Source organism: Sorex fumeus, unplaced genomic scaffold (assembly GCF_029834395.1).
Source record: "Sorex fumeus unplaced genomic scaffold, SorFum_2.1 ptg000043l, whole genome shotgun sequence".
Classification (NCBI taxonomy): Eukaryota; Metazoa; Chordata; class Mammalia; order Eulipotyphla; family Soricidae; genus Sorex; species Sorex fumeus.
This window is the reverse complement of record NW_026606100.1, coordinates 46189925-46208196: the sequence shown is the minus strand read 5'-3', so window position 1 is coordinate 46208196 and position 18272 is coordinate 46189925. Positions and strand designations below refer to the sequence as shown.

Here is an 18272-nt window from a genome sequence, read left to right as displayed (position 1 = left end):
GGCGCTGTCAGGTCTGTATTTTGGAATCCAAGGTGTGTGATCAATTGATATTGTGCACCTCTTTCAATGGTGCCTTTTCTTCGGTGGCGGGGAGGTTGTTTTCGTTTGGGGACTGTGCTTAGTTAGGACTTTTACTCCCGGCTCTGAGTTGAGGGATCCCTCCTGGCAAGGGCTCAGTGGGGGATGTGGGGGCTCAGTGGGGGATGTGGGGGTGGAGAGCCAGAGGTGAAATCCAGGTGGGCTGCGTGGAGGCAAGTGTCTTCCTGGCTCTTCTCTCTCTCTCTCTCTCTCTCTCTCTCTCTCTCTCTCTCTCTCTCTCTCTCTCTCTCTCTGTCCCCAGCCCCCGGGGCCTTCTTCATCTTTTGACCACGGCGGGTAAGACCTTGGCGAAGAAGAGCATGGAGAGCTTGTAGACATGGAGCAGCCGGGCCTGCAGCAGCTTGAAGGCGATGCAGACGATCTCCATGCCGACGATGATGTAGATGGAGAAGAACATGAAGAAGTGGGGGTGCTGCAGGGCGATGTCCCCAAACCCGATGGTGGTCAGCGTGACGAAGCAGAAGTAGAAGGCGTCCTCGAAGTCTAGCTCCTTCTCCCAGATGGGCAGCAGGGCGGCAGCGCAGGAGATGTAGGCGAACACCACTAGCACGATGACGGCCAGCGGTATGTCCAGCCGCTCCACCTGCCGGCCCACCTGGTCCAGGTTGCTGAGGACGGACTGGGAGAGCGGCCCGGATGCCAGCTGGGGACACGAGGAGCTCCGCTCCACGACCCGCGCGGGCAGGGGCAGCGCGCTTTGCTGCTCCCGCACCAGAAGCCGCTCGAACAGCTCCAGGTTGTTGCTGGGCGTCCGGGGGTCCTGCCTGGCTCGGGAGCTCGGGGACTCCTGATCGTGGACAAGGATCCTGGGGAGCGTGGTCTCCCGGGGCTCCGTCTCGCGCCCGTTCCGGCCCAGCAGGCGGGAGCACCACCGCCAGGCCAGGCCCAGAGGGTGGGCGGTCAGCTGGCGGAAGTGGTGGTAAGCCCTGGACAGGACGGTGGCCAGGATGTCGCCGGTGTCTGTGAGGACCAGGAACATGAGCGGGATGCCGAAGAGAGCGTAGAACATGCACAGGTATTTGCCGGGCCGCGTGACCGGGTACAGGTGGCCGTAACCTGGGAGGTGAGAGGGAGTTCGGGAGGGTGGTCAGCCCGCCTGCACCCCCAAGACAACCTGAAAGAGACTTTCCGCCATTCTCCCTCCTCGCCATGACCCTTGACAGCTTTCATCCAGAAGCCTGTACCCACCTGACTGGCATGAGGCTGGCTTTGTTGCAGGAGGGGTCACCGGGGGGTGCAAAGTGGGAAAATGTAGTGTTCCTTTAGGATAGGATTGTTGGGGCACAAGGATAATTTTCTCACCCATCTGGGTTCTGCTGAGGTTAGATAAAGAAACTAACATCAGGGGCCAGAGAGATAGGACAGTGGGTAGGATGTCTGCCTTGCACGCGGCCAACCCGCGTTCAATCCTGGACATCCTGTCCTAGGAGGAGGAGGAGGAGGAGGAGGAGGAGGAGGAGGAGGGAGGAGGGAGGAGGAGGGAGGAGGAGGGAGAAGAAGGAGGGAAGAGAAGGAGGAGGAGAAGGGATGAGGGAGAAGGAGGAGGAGAAGGAGGAGATGGAGGAGGGGGAGGACGAGGAGGGGGAGGGGGAGGAGGAGGGAGGAGGAGGGAGGAGGAGAAGGAGGAGATGGAGGAGGGGGAGGAGGAGGAGGGGGAGGGGGAGGAGGAGGGAGGAGGGAGGAGGAGGAAGGAGGAGGGAGGAGGGAGGAGAAGGAAGGAGGGGGGAGGAGGAGGAAGGGGAAGAGGAGGAAGGAGGGAGGAGAAGGAGGAAGGAGGAAGGAGAAGGAGGAAGGAGGGAGGAGAAGGAGGAGATGGAGGAGGAGGGAGGAGGAGGAAGGAGGAGGAGGAAGGAGGGAGGAGAAGGAGGAGGAGGAAAAGGGATGAGGGAGAAGGAGGAGATGGAGGAGGGGGAGGAGGAGGGGGAGGAGGAGGGAGAGGAGGAGGGGGAGGAGGAGGAGGAGGAGGAGGAGGAGGAAGGGAGGAGGCAGGGCAGGGCGAGGGACAAGTCCCAGAGGAGCAAGGACAGCCTGTCCAGAGTCCCAGCCAGCCGTGTCAGCTGCTTCCGGTTCCAGTTCCTCAGGCGCCCTCAGCTCCAGCCGCCTCTGAGATGTCAGCCCTGTCCCCAGGTCTGCAGAGAGGAGCCACCTGCCGTCTGGAGGGTCAGGAGGGCTCCCCATCCCACCGACCAGCTTCTAGCACAGTCTCAGGAGTGGATTGATTTAGGTTTAGTTCTGCCTTGGGTCCAGACCTGCCTGTGCTCAGGGGGTCACGCATGGCAGTGCTCAGGGGACTGCATGCGGTGCAGTGGATTGATCCTGGGTCTGATGTGTGCAAGGCGATCACCGTGAACATCTCTCCAGCCCTCAGTTTAAAGACAGGAGTGCCATTTTCTTACGGCTTTTCTAGACAGCAGTGCCTCGAAGTGCCACCATCCCCTTCAGAGCCAAACCCGGATGCTGGAAACTACCACCACAATGCCCCCATTAGCCCCGGACTGGTGTCTACTAGCCCAGTCTCAGGCTGGGGTGTCGGGGACTGTCCTGGGTCATGCGACCCACAGCTGACAAAGGGCAATTGATGACTCTCCCCGCCAATGCCCCAACCATGTTCTCCTTGATAAAGGTGGGCCAGGGGCTTACACGCGATCTCTGTGGCTGTCTCTGGCAAGGGGGATGGGGGGTAGGTGTGGACTATCCACAAGGCAGCTGTGATCCAGAAAATGCAAGGAAGTGAGTCTCAGAGAAGACACAGCTGCTCCAGAGGGAATGCCCAGCTTAAGTGAATTACCGACGGTCGCTAAGACTAATGCAAGAGCCCATCCTTGCTTCTAATGCACTCTGCTTCCACTTAGCTGCTGCGGGCAGAGAAGCCTGCCCCCTCCCACCTCCCAGGCTCATCCAAGGGGCCGACCTAGCTGGAGGACCAGTATGACCATCCGCACACCTTTCGGGGGGGTCTCTTGCTCCGCTTCAAGGCAAGATGTGTTTCAGATGACTGGGAGGTGTAGGCCAGGAAGTAGGGATTCCTAGCAGAAGCTCTGAACCCCATTATTGCTTTTACAGGCAGTGAAGAAGCTTCCCCAACCTCCTCTTCTGGCTGCAATTACTGGGCAGCCCGAGGTCATCATTGATCTGAGCTGTGAGTAGTAGGATGCCTTTCTCCCGAGCTAATGCATGCCCATTAGGCAGTTGGTTCCAGCCTGGATTCCCATTTGAATCACCTGGACAGCTCTGAGAGACAGGTGGGGGCCTGAGAACTGTGGACGGACAGGTTGGGGTGGGGTTCAGGCCAGGCACGGCAGCTGGTAAGAAACACCTGGTGATACCCAAGCGCCTGCTGATGTCAGACCATGACCAGGGACATTGGCCTTGCACCCTCCGAGAGACATCTGCCAACATCTGGAGAAACTTCCGCTGTTGCAGTGGGCGGAGAGGAGAGAAGGACATCTGGCTTCTGGTGGGTAGAAGCCAGTGCTGATACAAAACATCCTACAGTGCTCAGAGAGGCCCCCTTGGACCTCAATTCCCACCTTAGTCCAAGATGTCAGTAGTACCCAGCTTGAGACCATCTGCCTTAATCCAATCCCTGAAAGTTCTCTGGGGAAAGTAAGCAAATCCCTGTCTCTCAGCCCCTCTCCTCGGCACCAGTGTCCTCCTTGTTCCTGTAAACCGCCCCCTGAGCTGGGGATCCCCTTGCAAAGGCTTGTGTGTGTGTCCAGCCTCTGCCTCACTGGTGCCACCTAATGGGACACTCCCTCTAGAGGTTGTCATGTATTTAAGACGATGCAGAGGGAGCACATTGGGGCCCCGCCTGGCCTTGGCAGGTGGGGCACAGCTGTTCCCTATACTCTGCCTGTTTCCTGCGGGATTCAGGAATTCAGGTTGGATTCAGGGGTAGGCCAAGGACACTCAGGTGAATGAGAACAGTTCTGAAAGAAACCTCCAGGGGGCGCCCTGGGACACGAGTCCAGGAGCTGCGGATTTGCAGGGACCGCAGTTGCAATGGCCCCAGAACTTTCCTTCTTCCCTTGCAATGAATGCCCCGAGTTCCTGCTGTGCCACTGTTTCCCTCCCCGCTTCAGGGGAAGATCTGGGGGAAAGTGGGTTCGTTTGCGAGGGACTTCAAGGAGAGCGCCCCGCTGGCGTCCAGGTCAGCCCTTACTCTGGGCACAGGGTGATTCTGCCCAGGTGGAGTGGACTGTGGGGGCAACCTGGTGACCTGCTGAGCACAATGGACAGACCCTGAAGCCGCATGCCTCACTGAGCTACCCAGCAGCTGGCCCTTGCACTGACCTCCCCTCCCCAGGACTCTTTCTGGTGGGTGTGTCTCAGCCCTTTTAATTTTTTTGGAATGGGGTGGTGGTCCCGGTTGTAGCAGCAGAAGGAGCCTGGGCTGTCGGGTTCAGCTGAGTGACTCCAGCCCCGACAGGAGCCTGGGAGGAGCCAGGGGTCAGTGAAACAGGTTCGGAAGATACCTTCACTGGCCACCGGCCGCCCACAGCTGGTCACTGCCCGAGTGTGAAGGGACAGAATGGTGGGGAGCTGCTGATGAGCAGGGGCTCTGGGACCCTCATGGCCACCTCCCAAAAGGTCTCGCGGGGACCCCAGCACTGAGCTGGCTGTCACATGGAGACCTGGCAGCCAGTTTCAGCGCCCAAAGGACAGGGCTGGGCAGTGAGGTGGCTGTCGGGGACACGAGCCAGGAGTTCCGGGTGGTGGCCGAGGGCAGTTCCCCCACCCCCATGGGGGGGGGGGGTTGCCTCCTGGTTCTCATCCCTCCAGAGAGACGCTAAGCCCAGGGGTGTCTGCTGGGAAAGTTCCCTCTCCTGTCCCTCCCCAGCCAGCCTCTACTGAGCCTTCAGGTCACCCCCCACACACACACACACACAGGGTCAGCAGCACTGCTCAGCCGCAGAGCCCCACAAGCTCTGGACACTTGCTTTGGTGGGGGCTTTGCCTCCCCATGTGGACACTCAGTAGTGTGGGGGGCTCTTCTCCCCATAGGCGTAGTGGATCTCAGCTCCCGGACCCCCACGAGAAAGAGGGGGTCCCGCTCTTTCGCCCCACGCCAGACTCGTAGAAAGTCACACCATTGAGGACACTAACCTCGCATGCAGCCAACTTGGCTTTGATCCCCAGGACCCCATATGGTCCCCCGAGTCCCGGAGCTGTGAGCTGTGTGACCCTTGCAACATAGCTGACTGAGGCACCCCGGTGGAGTGTGACTTGGTCCCTGATGTCACCTTCCTGAGCTCAGATCCCAGCTGATGTGTTGGGTGGGCTTTCTGGTCATTGTTGTTGAGTGCTGGGGCCGCATCAGCCATACTCAGGGCTCACTCCTGGTTCTGTGTTCAGGGGTCACTCTTGGTGGAGCTCAGGAAACCAGATGGGATGTTGGGGGTCCACCCGGGTTGGCCGCATGCACAGTGAGCGCCCTGCCCGCTGTGCTATGGCTCTGGTCTCCTCTGTAAGCATTGAGGGAGCATTTCTCATGAGGACCCACGCACCCCAGCACAGCTGCAGTTAGCTCTCCAGCCTCCCCTCTGCTGAACACCCCCTCCACACCCCACCCTAGCCCATGGTTCTCCTCTGCTCTGGGAAGGCAGGGCCATGGGGGGCTGTAGCCGCTGCCCACTGGGGCCCCAGGCCCATACCCGCAGCCAGGGATTCTCGGGCGCACGAGCCCTGAGCAGCCCCACCAGCCCAGGGACCATCTGGCCAGCCACATGGGACACCTTGGGGTCCTCCTCCTCCTGGCCCTGTTCTGGCAGACTCCTCCAGGCTCCTGCAGCCCCCAGGAGTGCTCGTATCCACACCCCTGGTCTCCCCTGGTTGTCCTGCCCACGCCAGCCCCTCTCTGCGGCAGCTGGAGAACTTTCTGGAATGCTGAGCTCCCCTCCCCCACCAAATCCTTCCTTGGATTAAAACCCCTTGAGACACCCACCACTTTTCAGATACCCCCCCTCCGTGGCCTGGCTGGTGGTCCCTTCCTGGGAAGCTCCCCTCTCTCCTCGCCATGCCTGGCATGTCCTTGGCCGTGCTCTTGGCCTGGGTCCCTTCCTCCCTCACCCCAGTGACTCCCGCCTGGTGCAGATGCCACCTCATTCAGGGGAGCCTGGAGACAGCCTGGGCATCGGGCAGGCACTGGCAGGCGGGTTGCATTTTGGGGGCAGGGTGCACCCAAGCATTGCTGGGGCTACCAGGGGCTACTCCTGCCAATAGGCAGCCAGGCCAGCAGACACTTCAGTGCTCTAGCCCAGTGGTGTTGGGGACCACCCAAGCCACACCTGGCCAGGCTGGGCATCGGGCATGTGGTGCCAGGGACGAAACTAGGCCTTTGCTTGCACCCTTGGCCTGAGCTATCTCCACGGAATCTCATCAGTTCAAAAGCCCAGACTCAGGTGCTGGAGTGATAGCACAGCGGGTAGGGCGTTTGTCTTGCATGTGGCCGACCCGAGTTTGATTCCCACCATCCCATGTGGTCCCCTGAGCACCGCCAGGAGTAACTCCTAAGTGCATAAGCCAGGAGTAACCCCTGTGCATTGCCGGGTGTGACCCCCCGCAAAAAAAAGCAAAAAAAAATAATAATAATAATAAAAAGCTCAGACTCAGCCAGGGGCAGGAAAAGGTTCCCAAGGGTCTCACCCTGTGTAGGAACGCATCCCTCTGGGGTCCCTTACCAACTGTCCAGCGTCCCTTACCAACTGTGGAGCCCCTGGCGCCTGCACCCAGTGAGACCAGTGTCCATGCTCAGGGGCCACAGCCCGCTTCCCCCCAGGTCTCACCCGTGGACTCACCTACGGTGCTGAACACAGTGCAGCAGAAAAACAGCGAGCTCAGGAAAGACCAGTCGCCCGCCTGGCTGAACCAGCCCGGCCTCACCGTCTTCAACAGATTCCCCAGCTCCTGCTTCCAGCCGTCCTCGTCCTCAACTGCACATGGAAAGGAGGAGAGAGAGAGAGAGAGAGAGAGAGAGAGAGCACTCAGTTCCACCCCCCAGCAAGCAAGAGGGCCAGGCCAGGGGGGCCCCCTCAGTAGTGGGCTCTTGGAACCCAGCTCCGCCAAGACTCTGCATTTCAGGTGATGCTCTCACATCCCGGAACTAGGAGAGTCCTAACACCCTGAGAGAAGAGCCCCCCCGCTATCCACCCCCCCTCTGCCAGCCATGGGTTGGCACTGCAGCCCAGGGCCTTCCTGAGTCTGCCTTGCTCCACCGTGCAGCCTGGCTGGCAGGGCCAGGCTCCCTTCCACTCAGCCTCTCACCCCTCTCAGGAAAAGTTTTTGAGCGCCACGTGGCTGCAAACAGAAGCCGCTCCTCACGGTCATTCGTCTGCCTGCGAGCCTGCTGGGATCCGTGGGCTGTCTAGGCCCAGGACCCACAGGGCAGGATTGGATGTCCGGGTGCAGGGATCCCTAAATGGTCCTGCTGGACGGAGCAGCCCAATAGCCGTCCAGTTCTAAGAGAAGGGAGTCCCTTCCCTTCTGAATACGCTCCCTCGGGAGTCGGCCCTCACCCGCTCTGCCCCTGACCGCTTCCGGGAGCGGTGGACAGATAAGAAGCATCTTTCTGGACCTCACTCACGAAAGGAGTGTGACCAAGTGTGACTGCGGCTCTGGCTGGGTGGGAATTCAGGCTCTGGGTGCCCGCCGTGACCTGAGTAAGTTTCTTCACTCCCCCCCCCCCCCCGCCCCCGGGTGAACAGCTTCCATAAGTGTCAGGGAGGAAGTTTATCCGCTTCTCCTGTGGCTTACAGAGTGCAGGGTGCTCAGCCAAGAGGCTGCATCTCAAGGACACGGTGGGTGGGACTCCCTTCCAGCCTGTCTTAAGTATAAGTTTCCGGGACGCCCGAGAGATAGGACCGTGGGGAGGGCACATGCCTTGTGCATAGGTTCAATCCACGGCTCCCCCCCCACATCCAGAGGCTCTCCTGTGCCCTGCCAGAATGATTGATTCCCTGAGTGCAGGGCCCAGAGTAAGCCCTGAGCACCGCTGGATGTGGTCCCAAAACAAAAAAAAACAACTTTTCCCAACCCGGGGGATCCTCAGCCTGAGGATGTGGTTCAGGCACCCAAACTCAGCACTGCTGGACCAGGGTTGGAATGGTATGGACTCTGGTGGGCATGGGGGCTGGCCATGAAGGCCTGGATGCCGAGATAGGAAGTCGGACCTTTCTCCAGGGAAGAGCTACGTCCCTGCCCCCCGGTCCCAGGCTCGCGGGCCCCCTCAAAACACCTGGTCCTCCAACCAGGTGGGGAGAATAGGAGGGGGGGGGCAGGAAGGGCGGAGTCGACTCTCCTGGTCTTTGTGCATTTGCTCCATTACTGACTCACTCTCGGAACACAGCTCCACCGAGTAGAACTAAGTGGCTAAGGACGAGTGAAATGCAATAAGGACGCAGAAGACGGAGTGCCTTGCCGCCCTCCCGCCCATTATCTCATCACGTCCAGCCTGTCCCCACGTTCGGGAATCTGAGATTGCCACCTTTTTACCTTTTTCCCTCCCCGAGATTGCTCTGCTTCCAAACACACAGGGTGCTGGAAGAGCAAGGTGGGTCCTGCACAACCCCCTCCCCGCCAATTTCTCACAATTCTCCCCTGCAACCAGAAAGAAAGACGGTGGGAAACTGCACATGACCCTGGGGGGATTGGGTCGAGGTACTCACTGCCTTGGGTGGCCAAGCCCAGGCGGACTGTTCCTGGGACCCGGGAAGGGACTAGTGGAGGACCAGCCTAGGGCACCGACTGCCGCGGCAGAGCTGTCACCCGGCCACCCCGCCCTCCCCAAGCCTCCGGGGATCCCTCCTCCAGCGCCCGGCTGGGCAGGGTGGGGCTGGGAGCCGGCGGCGGGGCCGGGGAAGTGGTCCCCACCCGCACCTTGCCCTGTGGATGATATTCCACAGCATCCCCCAGGAGCCCCTATTCTCCCCCATTTTACAGGCGTGGGGAAAGCCGAGCGTGGGGGTGGCCGGGGAACGGAAAGCAGAAAGGCGGTGGCCCCCTCGGTCCAGCCCTCGACCCCCCACCCCTTCCCCCCCGCCCCGGGCGAGCACCGACCCGTTCCGTTGCATCTCAGGAGGCGGCGGAGCGCCCGCAGGAATTCCTCGAACTCGGGGTCCTTGGCCGACAGGTCCTGGCCGCCCTCGATGAGCGAGAAGAGCAGCGCGCCCAGCAGCGCGTAGGTGACCAGCGAGCAGAGGAAACAGAGGCGCGGCAGGAGCTTGGCCAGGGCGCGCGGGCAGCAGCGGCCACCGGCGCGGGGCGGCCCCGCGGCCTCCATCCTCGCGGGGAGTGTCCAGCCCGGCGTGCGCGCCCCGCGCGTCTCCTGCCCAGCGCCCAGCGCCCAGCGCGCCCCGCGAGCGCCCCGTGGCCACGGCTCCGCCCCCACCCACGCGCGCCCCTCCGCCCCCAGCTCGGTCCCCCGGGGGCGGCGTTGCAGCTCTGGCCCGTGTCCCGGATCCCACCCGGGCTGGCCGGCACGGGGGGAGGGGGGAGGGCAGGGTGGGCGCGGTGGTCCCGGGGCGCTGCGCCAGGAAGCGATTAGTCCGGAGCTCTACCGGTTTTTTTTTTTCTTAGAAAAGTTTTTTTTTTTTTTTAATAAATCGATGTATTTCAACGTTGTTAACATGATAACTCAACGCTGTATCAAGGTAGCGAAAATGAAGATTCCTGGTATTTTTCTTTATATAAACACTATGAACGACAGTACATTTATATTCAACTTCACAAGAAATTGTCTTCAGACTCATGAAGATTCTTTAACAGCTGTAACACCTTTCAGACAATGAAGATGTACACGAAGTGATTAAGCAGACAATGAAAAGGTAATACCTAAGCTATTTTCTCAAACCGTTTACAGAGGCTTTTCTCCCGGGATCGTCTAGTGGGGGGTGGGGTGGGAGGGGCTTCATCCTGAGCTCCCCTGGAGCGCGACCACCCGGACCTTGACCCGGGATGGGGGCCCAGCATACGCACTTGCCTCGAACTCGAACTCGAGTTGCAGAACTTTTCCACTCAGTTCCTGGGCACAGATCAAAGGCTGCAGGGGACTTGGGTTCAGTCTCTAGCATCGCGGGGATCCCCCAGATCTCCCGGGAATGCCCCCTCTGCCCCTCCCCACAGCTATAGCCTGGAGTAACCCCCCCTCAACATCTCCGGGTGTGCCCCCTCCTAAAATAAAAGAATAAATAACAAATGAATAAATAATAAATAACATAAGTAATAATGAACAACAAAATAATCTCTTGTCAAATAAAGAATAAATAACATAAATAGACAAGAAAAATAATCTCCTGTTAAGACCGGTGCTCCTTCACAGTGCTCAGTCTTGACTATGAGAAAAGCGGCCCCCAAGAGCTGGTGTGGGGATACATGCGATCCTCATTCCCCTTTGCAGAAGGATTCTCTGGGCGATAGTGCAGTAGGGAAGGCACTTGCCTTGCACTAGGCTGGCAGGGCTTTAATACCCAGCACCAGATAACGGTCCCCTCATCCCTACCAGGAGTTGCCCTGAGTTCAGAGTCAGGAGTAAGCTTGGAGCACTGCTTGGTGAGGACCCAAAGGGTTAGAGAAGGGACCAAGATGACAATAATGGTTGGAAATGATCACACTGGACTAGAACTGAGTGTTAGGAGTGGGTAAAGGGATTTACAGGACAGTCTTTCAGTACCTGTATTGCAAACCACAATGCCCAAAAGAAGAGAAAGATAGAGACAGGGACAGAGACAGAGACAGAGAGAGAAGTGCCTGCCACAAAGGCAGGCTAGGGTTGAGGGTGATGGGAGGGAAACTGGGGACACTGGTGCTGGGAAATGTACCCTGGTGGAGGGATGGGTGTTGGAACACTGTATGAATGAGACCTAATCATGAACAGCTTTGTAAGGATCTCACGGTGATTCAATTAAACTAATTAAAACAATTAAAATAGAGTATCCCTCAACCCCACCCTCCCCTTCTCCTAAAAACCCAAAACCGGAACAAATTCTTTCTGCAGCCCAAGGACCATGGTTCAACAGCATCTTACTTATCTCCCTTCCAAGGTTGGCCTCAGTTTTTGAGCTTCTTTGAAGGTTCCTGTCCCAGGACTAAGCAAGGCATGGGTGCTGAGCGTGCTTGTACGGTGCCACCAGGGACACTTCCAGCCCGTGTCAGGGCTCTAGGGAGGCTGGTAGGGTGGCCAGAGACTGTCCGTTGGTGTCAGACTTCTCCAGTTCCGCCCCACTTCCTCCCTCCTTTCCTTGCCTCTGCAAAGGGTGTTGTCACTTGCATATTTGCTTCTCAGAAAATCCACTCTGGGTGCGGGCATGAGAATGCAGGCTCTAACCTGGGGTTCGAGGAGAGGACCTCGCGGGTCGCCCACCACCCACCAGGTAATTCTCACAATGGGACACCTGGGGTGGGGTGCCGAGGGAAGGATGTGTGTTGAGGCATTTGAAATGTATTGCAAAATGATTCCTAGAAGGATGACAAGTTAGAGGAAGACCACAGCATGGCGTTGCTCCCTGGAGGGCAAGTTTAGAAAACGGAATTATGTAGGACAAAGGGATTCTTCTCCTCCATTTGTTCTCAGGGCTGACCCTGTTTCCCAGCTCCTTCTCTCCCCTTGCTCTCCAGACCCCTCCCGCCCACCACCACCACCATTCTCTGCCACCACCATTCTCTTGGTCCTGGTGGTTCTCCAAAGGCAAGACCCAAATCATCTTGGGAGAAGGGTCTGGTTCCTCAAGGGAGCTCATCCTTCCCGGGTTGGAAGTCTGCGAACATCCTTGCATGGACACATTGAGTGAGAAGTACCAAGAGGAGCCCAGGTGTGTCACCCGAGTTCCACTCACCCCCTCTTTGCCACCAATGTTGGAAGCAGCTCTTCCTCCTCTGCTGACGAAGTTGATGGCCCTCGATGGTAGGGTCACACCTGCTTTTACTTGCTGGTTCCTCAACACAAGGATCTTAAAGTGGGCAGGAAGCAGCCACAGGGTGTCATTCCGGTGGTCCCCAACCTCCTAGTGACAGGAATAAGATCTCTAACTCAGCAGAGCCCTAAGTAGTAGGTTTAGAAGACTGTAAGGGTATGTGGCTAGACTTAGGGTCTCTCCAGAATTCATCTTCCTGTCGGAAAAGCCTAGTTGCATGCACTGTGGGCCTGGGTCTCCAGAGCTTCTGGTACCCTCCTCCCTCCCTGAGTCCCGCTCCTTCTCTCAGGATAAAAACCCTGGTTCTGGCTCGTTAACTTTTATTTTTAAATTTTATTTTTTAATGAAGTAGCTCACAGTACTCTATTACATTTAATATTCAAACACCAATCCCACCACCATTACACCTTCCCACTACCATAGTTTGGATGTTTCCATCCCAAACCCCTGCCCCAAAGGAGAACCGAAATAATTTATTTTGTAATATTTGTTATGATTAAACCACTGAAAAGGCTCCAAAAAACTTTCCTTAGAGGAGAATGTTTTAAGATTCTTGTATTTCACCCAGGGGCCATTAAACCCTTTCATAAGAGATTACTAATATGTTGTTAAGGGTTGAGCTTTGTGTGCGTATCTATATCTATCTATCTATCTACCTATCTATCTATCTATATCTGCATATATGTCTATAAAAATATATTTCCCTCTAAGTTTGGCTGCCTTTTACTTTAAACCCCAACAAATGTGGTGCACTACTCTAGGAGTATGGGTGGTGTGAAGTATGAGATGTCGTGGCTGCGTGGTCCAGGAATGGGTTCACTCGTGGGTGAGGCTCTGCCTGAGCGTGTGGAGAGCGGCCATGAGCCTGGTGGAGGTTGAGTTCTGGAAGTTTTCAACTGCCAGGCCTAGGTCCCTTGGGGCAGGGAGGGGCCTCACCCACATCCCCCACCCCCCCGTACCTTGAATGAAACAGCCTGTCATGGGGTTCGGTGGCATGGCTATGGCATTGCTGTGCTTTGCTCTCTTCAAGAGAGGACAATGAGTCTCTGGATCATGGCCGTTGATGAGATTATCTGGCACCAGTCAAAGGTGGCTTGTGAGAGTGACTGCCGAGTTGTGGAAGTGTGAGGGGACATGGGCGAAGGTCATCCATTTCCAGTTCTGTTGAACCTGGAGTTTTCAGTCATAAGTCCTGCATTGCTCTGTTTTCTGCAGATTCACTTGTGGATGAGGCTTGGCCCAAGTGTGTGGAGATCTGGCCCATTAACTTTTAGAACCTAAATCCATTTAGTTCTTATTACACCTGTTTCAGTTTGTTCTTTACTTCTAAGAATCTGTTCAATGCTAATTTGATTGCTCAGCTGGTAAATTCTGCCCTGAGGAAGATCAGAGGGGCTTAGGGAGCCAGCCAACAAGCCCTTGCTCAGGCATCCAGAGGCTGTAGGTGTGTGAAGGTAGGTCCTGCTGTCCCTGGGGAAGAAGATGGAGCCATGTGGACTTGAGTCAAGTGACGGGGACTTAGGAAGTGAGGTACAAGAACTATGTGTCTTCTGTGAGGGGTGAAAATGTCATGATGTGGGGGGAGGGGTGGTCACAGAGGACTAGGGAAAGAAGAGGTACATGGGGTTCAGGGAGAGAAATATGGGGGCAGATCAGGGGTGCCCGGTGTGACTGAGATCAAGTTTTCTAGCTCTGAAGGTGGGTGGAAATAAAAGCAAGTTTCTCCCCACCCCCTTGGAAATGAAAAACTCTTTTGGTGGGAACTGAGGTCAAAAGGCACAGGCAGCACAGAATTATCAGCTCAGGCCAACTCCCAAGATGCAATGGAGCACCCCAGTCTGGCAAGAAAATGCACCGATGAAGAGAAAGCCACGCAGGGGGCTGGAGCCATAGTACAGCAGGGGTGGGGGGTGGTGTTTGCCTTACATGCAGCTGACCCAGGTTCAATCCCCAGCATCCCATATGGTCCTCTGAGCATTGCCAGGATTGATTTCTGAGTGCAGAGTAACCTTCCAGCAATGCTGAGTGTGACCCCCAAAACTATAAATAAATAAATAAATAAATAAATAAATAAATAAATAAGAGAATCCCCCCTGCCCCTGCGAGGGCTTGAAACCCGAGCAAGGGAAGGAAGAAAATAACCTAGGGACATGCCTGCCCATGTTCTCTGCTCTGGCCCTTTATGTTTATTATGTCCATTAAACTATTTTTAAAAATCCTTGAGACAGGGTCTAGATAGATAATACAGTGGGTAAGGTGCTTGAACTCAAATGACCCAGATTTGATCCTTGACACCAGGTATGGTTCCCCAAGCCTCACCAGGAGTGATTCCCTGAGCTCAGAGCCAGGAGTCAGCTCTGAATACCTCCAGGTGTAGCCCAAACCTCCTCCTTAACAACAACAACAACAAAATCCTTGAAATAAGGACTGTGTCTATGTTTTGTTTTGTGGGAGTCACACCCAACAGTTCTCGGCAAATTCTTCCAGCTATATGCCAGGGGCCCCTCCTGGAGGTGATCTGGGGACCATGCAATGCTGAGATGAACCTAGACCTTCTCGTGCAGATCATGATCTACCACCCCAGGCCAACTGTATTCATCGATCCAGCTTCTCTCCAGCTCCGGATACAAGGTACATCTTAAACTCTCCATAAGTCGGGCCTCAGAAAGCACCGAGTTGTGACTGCTTATGTAAACTTGGTCCAATTCATATTTTGTCACATTTTATTGAGTAATGTTGATTATTAATATGTATTAATAATACATGCCAGACAACTAAATGAAGGAAGGAGCTGTTTGCAACTTCTCATTTACAAAAAAAAAAAGAAAAGAAGTTTCAACTTCAAAGAGACCTGGTTGAATGTGTAAGTGGTCTAGGGGGGGTCACAACTGGGACATGGAACTTCAATTTGTTGCTAATTGACTTGCTAATTGACTTCAGGGAATGCGTGATCCATTGAAGAAAGAAATAAGGATTCACTTAATCAAATACAAAAGTGACAAGGCACTTTTGTATTTGACTGATACAGAGTACCCAGGATATGTCAGAAATGCAGAGGAAAACCCAGAACCCACAGCAGAGCAAAGGTCAACACAGGCAATAGCCTCATGCTTTCGGGGGTTCTAGAAAGTGCCCTTTGAGGGCCAACACAACATGGGCATTCATGGCTTTGATGCAGAAGATGATTTGGAGACTGTCACTTTTTTTTTTCTTTTTGGGTCACACCCGGCGATGCACAGGGGTTATTCCTGGCTCCTGCACTCAGGAATTACTCCTGGCTCATGCACTTAGGAATTACTCCTGGTGGTGCTCTGGGCACCATATGGGATGCTGGGAATCGAACCCAGGTTGGCCCAATGCAAGGCAAACACCCTACCCGCTGTGCTATTGTTCCAGCCCCATGGAAACTGTTGCTTCTGAGTAGAGGAGTTGCAGGGAGACCAACCCTCTCTGCTCCAGCCACCAGGGACAAAAAGACAAAGAACAAACAAACCACATTCATAAATACCTAAGAGAACTATGGAGACAAGGAAAAGATCCAACACATTCTCCAGTGTGGGAAGAGTGCTCCCCGGCTGAGCTAATGCATCCTCTTCCCTTTGGGTATTCCGGGATTCTGGGCATTGCTAAGGGATTGGGCGTGAAGCTGGCTGAGATTCCACTTGGGAAAGATAAAACAAGATAACTCCGGCTGATCATTCTGGGCCGGCGCAACAGAGAACACCAAGCACAAGTGGGTTTTGCTCAATGGGATATTTGGTGAATCTAAGAGTGATAGAACAAGCTAAGAGATTAAACCATGCAGAAATTTGGTGTGAGGTCCCAGGGTGCCTGGGAAACAAAGTCTCGATAAAGAGAAGAGTTCTGGGCCGGAGCGATAGCACAGCGGGTAGGGCATTTGCCTTGCACGCAGCTGACCTGGGTTCGATCCCCGGCATCCCATATGGTCCCCCAAGCACCGCCAGGAGTAATTCCTGAGTGCAGAGCCAGGAATAACCCCTGAGCATCGCTTGGTGCGACCCAAAAAGCAAAATAAATAAATAAATAAATAAATAAATAAATAAAATAAAGAGAAGCGTTCTGTCTTAAATCCTTGCATAGTCCTCACCCCTCTCCCCCCAAAGATATAGGCAGAATTTGAATCTGCATGAGGCAGGAAGCTAAGAGCTAAGCCCAAAACCACTAATGGGAAAACCTTCCTGTCTGAGAATCACTGGTCTCTTACCCAAGAGCCCAGAGGGATACTTAAAAGGTCAGAAAAATTCCATAGTGCTAAGAAATTTGCTAAGACTCTTAAGTATTCTTATCACACAAAAAGTAAAATGAAAGCTGCATGAGGGAATGGGAATAAAGGTGTTAATTAACTTAGTTGTGGCTATTGTACCCCAATGCATACTGAATGAAAGAAGCCAATTTGAAGAGACTAAAAACTGGGTGAGTCCAGCTCTATGACTTCCTAAGGTAAAGGTAAAGGTAAAGGCCCTCCCGTTGATCGTCGATTTGCTTGAGTGGGCCCAGTAACGTCTCCATTGGAGACTTTGCTGTTACTGTGTCTGGCATATCGAATACTCTCGGTAGCTTGCCGGGCTCTCCGAGAGGGGCGGAGGAATCGAACTCGGGTCAGCCATGTTGGCCGCTTGTAAGGCGAACGCCCTACCCGCTGTGCTATCGCTCCAGCCCTAGGAAAGGCAAAAATAGGGAAACTATAAGATCAGCAATTGTTAAGGATTTTGGGTAGACAGGAATAAATAGAGAATGTTTGGGCAGTGAAACATCCTGTATGGTATAATGTCACACATTTGTTGGAGCCCATAGAATGCACAACTCAAGAAAGAACCCTCTGCAAAAAAGCACAGTAGAAATGGCATCTGTACCTGTATGTTCATTGCAGCACTGTTCACAATAGCCAGAATCTGGAAACAACCCAAGTGCCTGAGAATAGATGACTGGTTAAAGAAACTTCGGTATATCTACACAATGGAATACTATACAGCTGTTAGGAAAGATGAAGTTATGAAATTTGCTTTTAATTAGATGGTCATGGAGGGTATCATGCTAAGTGAAATGAGTCAGAAAGAGAGGGACAGTCATAAGATGACTGCACTCATTTGTGGAATATGAAATTACATAATATGAGACTGACTCCCAAGGACAATAGACACAAGGGCCAGGAATATTGCTCCATAGTTGGCAGCCTGTCTCATGAGCTGGGGGAGAAGGTAGCTGGAATAGAGAAGGGATCACTAAGTCGATGATGGTTGGAGGAATTGTTCGGGATAGGAGATGATGTGCTGAAAAAAGGACCAAACACCATGGCCTCTCAGTATCTATATTGCAAACCATAATGCACAAAAGTAGAGAGAAAGAGTATGGGGGAAATTGTCTGTCATGGAAGCAGGGGGAAGGTTGGAAAAGGGGTGGGTATACAGGGGACATTGGTGGTAGAAAATGTGCACTGGTGTAGGGATGGGTGTTGAATTGTTGTATGACTGAAACTCAAACATGAAAGCTTTGTATATGTATTTCATGGTGATTCAATTTAAAAAAATAAAGAACCCTCATGTTACTCTGGTTATTGGACCCCAATGCTCCTTAATAGTGCTCTTCAATTGCCACAAGTGCACCACTCTGGTGGGGTGTTTGCAGTAGGGGAGGTTGTGTGAAGGCTTCGGTCTAAGTGAAGGTCTATAGGACCTTGCTGTCCCTCCATTCAACTTTTCTGGGAAGGCAAAATTTCTCTAAATAGTAAGCCTACTTAAAACAAAAACAAAAACAAAACCCTACCTTACTGGGTATATTTAACAAAAGACTGCACATATCAGAATCAAGAACTGATGAGCACAAAAGGAATCAGTAAGTCCAGCCAGTATGGCATAAACGGCCTTGCCCACAGCCAACCTGTACTCAATATCCATCACCCCATATGGTTCCCAGAGCAACACCAGGAGTGATTCCTGAGCAAAGATCAAGAAGGGATCCCTGAGTACTACTGGGTGTCAAAACCCGCCCCCCCAAAAAAACCCTCATCGAATAAACTACAGAGTGATCCATAAGAAAGAGGAAAACTGAAGAGCCAAACCCCAGAGTTGCCCTAGCTGAGTGTTGTCACGCAGTTACCAGGGTGTAGCCTGGACATGAGGAGCCAGGGAGAGTTCAGAGTCCCTGAACCATTTCTCCAGTCCCTCTGCTACAAGGGGTTTTGCCTTAAAAATAATTTTTTTGCACTGTATTCTGTTACTGTCTTTCTCTTGACGGAAAGGTCACATC

The 18272-nt window shown here is 54.3% G+C and overlaps 1 protein-coding gene across 1 annotated transcript; it reads right to left on the bottom strand.

The window, feature by feature from the left end:
• Window positions 1–355: 355 nt before the first annotated feature.
• On the bottom strand, window positions 356–9392 carry KCNK18 (potassium two pore domain channel subfamily K member 18). Its single transcript, XM_056120329.1, has 3 exons — window positions 9154–9392; window positions 6897–7031; window positions 356–1155 (listed from the first exon to the last, which is right to left on the bottom strand). Exons 1-3 carry the CDS (start codon window positions 9374–9376, stop codon window positions 356–358), a joined length of 1158 nt encoding a protein of 385 aa, XP_055976304.1. The 5' UTR covers window positions 9377–9392.
• Between the last annotated feature and the right edge of the window lie 8880 nt (window positions 9393–18272).

Bases quoted from the DNA above. Each gene is read 5' to 3' on its own strand.
- KCNK18 (XM_056120329.1), bottom strand. From the start codon at position 9,376: ATGGAGGCCGCGGGGCCGCCCCGCGCCGGTGGCCGCTGCTGCCCGCGC. The intron at 7,032-9,153 runs GTCGGTGCTCGC...TTCCATGTGCAG, and splicing joins CCTGAGATGCAACGGAACGG to TTGAGGACGAGGACGGCTGG. The intron at 1,156-6,896 runs GTGAGTCCACGG...CTCACCTCCCAG, and splicing joins CACTGTGTTCAGCACCGTAG to GTTACGGCCACCTGTACCCG.